Genomic DNA, 8618 nt, shown 5'->3' with positions numbered 1-8618 from the left:
ATTTTTTTTTTTTAATATAGGTATCTTTTATTAAGATTTTACAATAATGGTCTTATGCAATATTTGTCCTTTTGTGAATGACTAATTTCACTCAACATAATGTCCCCAAGGTTCATCCAGATCATAGTACTTTCCATGTTCTTTGTCCACACCATAATTTAAATGCATCAATTCTTCTATGGTATTTCTTAGTTACTGTCTGTCTTTCACATACAAATGTGGTAACTGAAGATACCATGGCTTAAGTCAGGCATACCTTAGTCCTCAAAGTGACATCTTTGCTCTTTAATACTTTAAAGAGGACTTGTACAGTTAATTGGCCTAATGTAATATGTCATTTGATTTCTTGACTACTGCTTTAATGATTGTTGATTGTGGATCCCAGAAAAAGGAAGCCTTTGACAGCTTCAGTCTTTTCTATATTTGATGGTGGTGGTGGTTATATGTTGTGGAGTCGGTTCTGATTCATAGCATCCCTGTATAAGGTGTCTGAGGCTGTACATCTTTGCAGGAACAGAAAGCCTCATCTTTCTCCCACAGAGCAGCTGGTATATTCTAACTTCTGACCTTAGCAGCCCAATTTATAATCCATTATGCTACCAGAGTTCCTTTTTTTTTTCTGTTTATCATGGTATTTATTGGTCCACTTTTGAGAATTTTTGTTTTCTTTACATTGCGGAGCAATCCAAACTTAAGACTATAGTCTTTGATATTCACAGTCAGTATTTCAAGTTTTCTTTGCTTCCAGCAGTCAAGATTGTATCATCTGGATATCACAAATTGTTAGCGAGTTTTCCTCCAATACTGATGCCATGTTATATTTCATATATTCTAGTTTCTCAGATTATTTATTTAGCATTTGGTGCTGTAGGATCAGCGCTGGACTTTGAGCCACAAGGTCAGCCACAAGGTCAGCAGTATAAACCCACCAGCTGTTCCTCAGAAACCCTATACAGAGCCACTATGTGTGAGAACCGACTTGACTGCATTTAACAACAATGTACAGACTGAATAAGGATTGTGAAATGATATGACTGTGGCAAACACCTTTCCTGATTTCAAACCATTAAGTATTCTTTTGTTCTGTTTGAAGAATTGTCTCTTGGTCTATGTATAGGTTCCTTATGAATAAAATTAAGTGTATTGGAATATCTATTCTTTGTAAAGATATCCACAGTTTATTCTAATCCAAAGACTCAAATGCTTTGCATAGTCAATAAAGCATAAGTAAACATTTTTCTGGTGTTCTCTGCTTTCAGCCAAGATCAATCTGACTTCAGCAATGATATTCCTCGTTCCATGTCCTCTTCTGAATCTGGTTTGAATTTCTGGCAGTTTCCTATCAGTATAATGCTACAGCCATTTTCAAATAATCTTCAGCAAAATTTTGCTTGCATGTGATATTAATGATATTGTTCAAGGATTTATGCATTTCATTTGGTCGATTTATTTGGAATGTGCATAAGTATGGCTCTCTTCGAATCAGTTGATCAGATAGCTGTCTTCCAAATTTCTTGGCAGAGATAAGTGGGCACTTCCAGCACTGTATCAGTTTGTTGAAACATTTCAATCTGTATTCTATCAATTCTTTGAGCCTTGTTTTTCACCAATGCCTTCAATGCAGCTTGGATGGCTTCCTTCCATGCCACTGGCTTTTGATCATATAGTATCTCTTGAAATGATTGAATATCAATCTTTTTTTTTTTTTTTAATACGGTGACTCTGTATTCTCTCCATCTTCTTTTGATGCTTCCTACATAATTCAATATTTGCCTATAGGATCCTTCAATTTTACAAGTCAAGGTTTGAATTTTTTATTCAGTTCTTTCAGCTTGAGAAATGCTGAGCGAGTTCTTCCCTTTTGGCTTTCTAACTCCTGGTCTTTGCATATTTCATTATAATATTTCACTTTGTCTTCTCAAGCTGCCATTTAAAAATTTCTGTTCAACTTTTATACCTTCTCATTTCTTTCAGTTGCTTTAGTTTCTCTTCATTCAAGAACAAGTTTCAGAGTCTATTCTGACGATCCACTTTGTTGTTTTCTTTCTTTCCTGTCTTTTTAATGACCTCTGCTTTCTTCACATTTGATATCCTTGATGTCATCCCACAATTCTTCTGATTTGTGGCCATTAATATCTAATGCATCAAATCTGTTCTTGAGATGATAGTTAATACAGGTTGGATACACTCAAGGTCACATTTTGGTTCTCATGACCTTGTTTTAATTTTCTATAGCTGAAGCTTGAAATTTTTTGTTGTTGTTAAGTGTCGTTGAGTCGATTCTGACCCATAGCAACCCTATATAGGGTTACCAAGGAACAGCTGGTGAACTTGAACTGCTGACATTACAGTTCAAATGACTCTGCAGTCTGACGCATTAGCTCAGAGGGCCACACCAGGACTCCCTGAACTTACATATGAGTAATTAAAAATCTATGTCACATTGGCCCCTTGCCTTGTTTTGGCTAATGATATTGAACTTCTCTATAGTCTCTTCCCAAGATGCAGTCAATTTGATTCCAGTGTATTCCATCTGATGAGGTCCATGTGTACAATTACCATTTATGTTGTGGAAAAAAGTATTTGCGATGAGTTAGTCACTAGTCTGGCAAAATTCTATCATGCAATCTCCATCATCATTTCTATCACCAAGGCTATATTTTCCAACTATTCAAGAATAAGAGTAGAAAACATAATATTGCCTCCATGAACAACTGCCTCCTTTGCAATGAGACTAGAAGAACTTGATGTCCCCCAGTTACCATTACTAAACATTTTGATCAAATATTCTATAGAAGAATCCTGATCAGAAGGGTTTGGCAAGCAAATGTAGAACAAAATTTCTAATTGTAATGTACTCCAAAAGTTCTGGAGCTATGGAGGCTGAGTAGGCTATGATACTATTGCCCTAAGATAATCTTTAAGCCTTAAACTAAATATCTCTCTTGTTATCTTCTTAAAACCAATCAACAGTTTGGCTTAACTAATAAAGGAAGTTGCCTTGACCATAAACCTCTTCCAAGAGCTACCTATATGGTATCCAGTTAACAAGAGCAACTTGAAAGATTAGATAGGTACCTTAGATGGCAATGATTTTATGCTAATGAAGACCTCAGAAAAGGTGTGTGAGAATGTGTACTACTCAAATTATATAATCAATGTTATTTAACTGTACATGTAGAACCTTAAATTGGTATATGTGGTGCTGTAGGACTAGGACTCAACCTTTATGTCGGTTTGAACAGTAAGGTCAGTGGTTCAAACTCACCATCTGCTCCTCAGGAGCCCTATACAGGGTTGCCTGTGAGTTGGAACTAACTTGAAGACACTTAATAACAACATTCTCAACAACAAGAAAAAGAAAGCAAAGTAAATTATTTTTTGTAAATAAAAGCTGTGGAGCATAGTTTTACTCTGATACATGTGGAACTGACATGAGTCAGTATCAACTCTGAAAACAAGATTACTGTTAGCTTGAAGTGTATTAACAACTGGATAAACCCAAAGGAAATATGCTGTTTTGAGAGATGTATCTGTTTCTGAAGTGTTAAAAGCAAGTATATTTCTATTTTATTAACCTTATTATATCTCTTTTAAATGTGATATAAATAAAATAATTTTTATCTATCCATTAAGTAATAAAATCATGAAATTAATACCTGAATCTTCTTTCATGTCCACATCTTCTTCTTCCTCATTATTATCGTCTATTAAAAATAGGAAAGAAAAAACTTATATCAAGACCAGAAAGTCAAATTCTCCAATTTGAATAATTAAAAAGGCTAAATAAAAAGAAAAGCTAATAGAAAAGAGTCAATCAGTCATATTTTTTTATTGTTTTATATTGGAATAGAAAGAACATGTAAGCACTGAAGAACAATTTAACATTTAGTTTTTATATTTATATTGTTTCTATATTACAAATAAATATGCAATATCTTTTTACTTATCACAGTAATGCATTATCACTGCAGTAATTTCAATTCCTTAAAGTTAAAAGTCACAGACTTTAAATGACACATTTCCCACACTTATTAGAGATACCATGTTTGTCTAAAGAATTTGAGAAACATGGATATTGCCATTTTGTTGTAGGACAACATGATATTGTACCCTAAGGTTGCACTATGACAAGTGCTAGTTTGGTTCACATGCAAATCCAAACCTTTAACCATGTATTTTCAAGTTCCCTCACCAGTTGCACCATTCCCATTTAACTCTTACCTCCAGGTAGGATCCCTTTCAACTAGACGGAAAATGTGCTTCCTCTACTCTGTATACACAATTCCTTTTTTGATCTTTTGACATGTTGCCATCACTCCTTTTGCTTGTTCTTCTCATCCACTCAGTGGCAAATCTTATGATGTTTCCATGTTGCCTTCTCGCCACTTACATTGTTAGGATCCAAATTCAGATTTTCAATGCCACTTGCCTCAACTATTTTAATAGTTTCCTAACTGTTTCTCTTCTCTCCCCACTCCTAACTCCAATTCATTTTATACGTAAGTGCAGAATCCATCTTAAAATACAGATCTGTTCTTGTGCACAACTATTCGGTGACTCCTTCTATTTAATGAGAAAACTCTATACTGTTTAGAGTAACATTCAAGGCCAACAATATCAAGGTCAGACCATCTTTCTCAATTCTGTCACCCGTTTTACACTTATGCTACCACTTAACTTAATGGTAACATTAAATTCATCTCTGTTCTTTCAAGATACCTTTTGGCTTCCACTACCTGATTCAGTCCTGGTAGGAATGTTGTTCTTGTTGTTAAGTGCCTTTGAGTCGGTTCCGACCCATAGCGACTCTGTACAGGGTTTCTGAGGGTGTAAATCTTTACAGGAGTAGAAAGCCTCATCTTTCTCCCGTGGAGTGGCTGGTAGTTTTGAACCGCTGCCCTTAAGGTTTGCAGCCGGATTCATAACCACTATGCTACCAGAGCTCCTCCTGGTAGGAATACTCTACTCCAATTCTAGTCTCCTTCATCATTCAAGATTTAACTTAGCCACCATATCTATGAAGCATCTACTTGACTCAGTTTTGAATGAATACTGTTCTTGGAATGCCTGAGTTTGTTGTTTTCTGAGTATGAGCTTTTAGAATATAAGGATGTAGGTCTACATTCTGAACCCTTCACCCACCCATTCTGTAGCCAATTGACCTTAGAGAATTTACTTAACCTTTCTTAGTCTGAAGTTTATCAGCTGCAAACTAGGGATAATAATAGTGCCTAATACTGGTAGTATAGCGTTTATGAGTCAGGCTGCTAATCTCATGGCCAGCAATTTGCAACTACCAGTTGTTCTGCATGAGAAAGATGAGGCTTTCTGGTCTCATAAAAATGTAGAGCTTCAGAAACTCTGTACAGGGTCACTATGAGTTAGAACCGAATTCACAGCACATAACCACCAATACATGCAGATGTTATAAGAATTAAGTGAGACAGATCTAGACAACCATTAGGATGGTGAGTGACATATCTTAAGTGATAAGTATTAGCTATTATTACCATCAAGTTTCAGAACTTGCTATTTTTTCATTTGTTTGTCTTCAAGATGCCATCTCTAGATCAAAAATTCCTACAAAGATGAAGATCGTGATTCAGGATCTTTGTATTACCTGAAACTTATACATTAAAATCAATACTCAAAAAAATTTATGTTGAATTGAATTTCTATTATTACCCATGTACCTTATATATATTCAGACTTCATGTATCTGAAAAGTGCTTTGCAAACGATGTTGTTGTTGTTGTTGTTGTTGCTGTTGTTAGGTGCCATTGAATCAGTTCCAAATCAGAGTGACCCTCCGCACAACAGAACAAAACACTACCTGGTCCTGTGCTAGCCTCATAATTTTTGTTATACTTGAGTCCATTGCTGCTGCTACTGTGCCATTCCATCTCACTGGGGATCTTCCTCTATTTCATTGACCCTGCACTTAACTAAGTATGATGTCCTTCTCTGGGGACTAGTCCCTCATGATAACGTGTCCAAATTATGAGAGCTGAAACCATACAACCATGGAACACTCCCGCTGTATTTCTTCCAGGAACACATACTTGTTTGTTCTTATAGCAGTCCATGGTACCTTCAATATTCTTCTCCAACAAAACTGAAATGTGTCTATTCTAAAGTCTTCCTTATTCATTATCCAACTTTCACATGTGTCTGAGGCTACTGAAAATACCATAGATTGGACCAGGCTCACCTTCATCCTCAAACTGAGCTATCTTTGCTCTTCAACAATTTAAAGAGGTCTTGTGTGGAGATTTGCCTAATGAAATATTGTCATTGGATTTCTTGAATGCTGCTTATATGAGTGTTGATTGTAGATCCATTCATCATGAAGTCTTTGATAATTTCAACCTTTCATCCATTTATCATGATGTTATTTATTGGTCTAGTTATGAGAATTTTTGTTTTCTTTTCATTGAAGTTCAATCTAAAATGAAGGCTGTAGTCTTTCATCTTCATCAGTAATTATTTTAGTCCATTTTGGTTTCAACAAGCAAAGTTGTATCATCTGTATATCACAGGTTGTTAGTGAGTCTTCCTTCAATCTTAATGCCACATTCTTCTTCTTATAACCTAGCTATTCAGATGATTTGTTCAGCATATAGATTGGATAATTATAGTGAAAGGATACAACCCTAATGCACACCTTTCTTGATTTTAAATCGTTCACTATACCCTTGTTCTGTTAAAATGACTGTGTCTTGGTCTATGTATAAATTCCTCATGAACACACTTAAGTGTTCTGGCATACCCATTCTTAACAACTTTATCCATAAATTCTCATGAGCCACACAGTCAAAAACCTTTGTGTAGTCAAGAAAGCACAAGTAAACATCTTTCTGGTATTCTCTGCTTTCAGGCAAGATCCATCTGACATCAGTGATGATATCCCTTGTTCCACATCCTGTTTTAAATTCAGCTTGAACCTCTGGCAGTACCCTGTTAATGTACTTTTGCAGTCATTTTTCAGTTATCTCCAGCAAAATTTTACTTGCATGTGATATTGATGATACTGTTTGATGAATTTCACATTCTATTTGGTCACATTTCGAATGTCCACAAATACAGATTTCTTCTAATCAGTTGGTCAGCTAGCTGCTTTCCAAATTTCTTAGCATAGATAAGTGATTATCTCCAGTGCTACATCAGCTCATTGAAAGATTTAAATTTGTATTTGGTCAATTCCTGGAGTCTTGTTTTGCACCACTGCCTTCAGTGCAGCATGGACGTCTTCCTTCAGTAGCATCAGTTCTTGATCATATACTACCTCTTGATATGATTGAAAATCAATCATTTCTTTTTGTACAGTGACTCTGTATATCTTCATCCCACTGTTGTTGTTGAGTGCCTACAAGTCAATTCTGACTCACAGAAAATCCTTTAATATTGCAAGTTGATGCTTGACTTTTCTTCAGTGCTTTCAGCTTGAGAAATGCTGAATTTGTTCTTCTCCTTTGGTCTTCTAGCTCCAGGTCTTTACATATTTCTTTAAAATATTTGACTTTGTCTTCAGAAAACTGCTTGGTGAAAATTACTGCTCAGCTCTTTGACTTCCTCATTCTTCCATTTGCTTTATCATGTCTACTCTGGAGATCAAAATTCAGTTTCTTCTGATATCCATTTTTGTCTTTTCTTTCTTTCCTGTCTTTTTAATGACCTTTGCTTTCTTCCTGTATGATATTTATGATGTCATATCACAACTCATCTGGTTTTCAATCATTAGTGCTAATGCATCAAATCTGCTCTTGAAAAAGTATGTAAATTCAAGAGGGATATGTTCAAGGTCATGTTTTGGTTCTCATGGACTTGTTTTAATTTTCTTCAGCTTCAACCTGAACTTACATATGAGAAATTGATAGTTTGTTCAGCAGTGTGCCCCTAGATGGTTTTAACTGGTGATAATGTTTTGGCTGACTGTTCCACCATCTCTTCCCACAGATGTAGTCAGTTTGATTCCTGTGCATTCCATCTGATGAAGGACATGTGTATAGTTGTCTTTTATGGTGTTTTAAGAAGGTATTTCACATGACTGTGTTATTGGACCAGCAAAATTATATTATGCAATCTCAAGCAATATTTTTTATCACCAAGACCATATTTTCCAAATACCAATCCTTCCTCTTTGTTTTCAACCTTCACATTCCAATCATCAGTAAATATCAACACAACTCAACTGCATGTTTGATAAATTACAGACTGAAGAACTTGGTAGAATTCTTCAATTTCATAATCACTGGCCTTAGGTTTTGGTATGTAAATTTGAATAATATTGGTATTAAGTGGTCTCCTTTTAGGCATATGGATATTATCCTATGATAGAGAGCACTGTACTTCAAGACAGATCTTGAAATGTTCTTTTTGATGATAAATGTGGCACTTTTCAGTGTGTCATTTCCAAACATAGTAAACCATATGGTTATCTGATTCAAAATGGCCAATACCATTCCATTTCAGCTCACTAATGCTTAGGATTTGACAGATTTGTTTAATGTATCAAACATGACCCAAGTCATGGTATTTTCAATAACCTCATATGCATGCAAAAGCTGGACAGTGAATAAGGAAGACTGTAGAAGAATTGATGCTTTTGAGTTATG

General features: G+C 35.4%; 1 protein-coding gene across 1 annotated transcript in view; it reads right to left on the bottom strand.

The window, feature by feature from the left end:
- The window catches only part of LOC102828254 (O-acetyl-ADP-ribose deacetylase MACROD2-like), a 328020-nt gene that overhangs the window by 279911 nt on the left and 39491 nt on the right, over positions 1–8618 (bottom strand). Inside the window, exon 3 of the mRNA XM_006860742.1 lies at positions 3660–3707. Coding sequence (XP_006860804.1) covers positions 3660–3707 — 48 coding nt within the window. The remainder of the gene's footprint in view (positions 1–3659; positions 3708–8618) is intronic.

Source organism: Chrysochloris asiatica, unplaced genomic scaffold, assembly GCF_000296735.1.
Source record: "Chrysochloris asiatica unplaced genomic scaffold, ChrAsi1.0 scaffold00039, whole genome shotgun sequence".
In the NCBI taxonomy this organism is placed as follows: domain Eukaryota; kingdom Metazoa; phylum Chordata; class Mammalia; order Afrosoricida; family Chrysochloridae; genus Chrysochloris; species Chrysochloris asiatica.
Note: the sequence above shows the minus strand (reverse complement) of the source record. Positions and strands in the feature narration are given on the sequence as shown.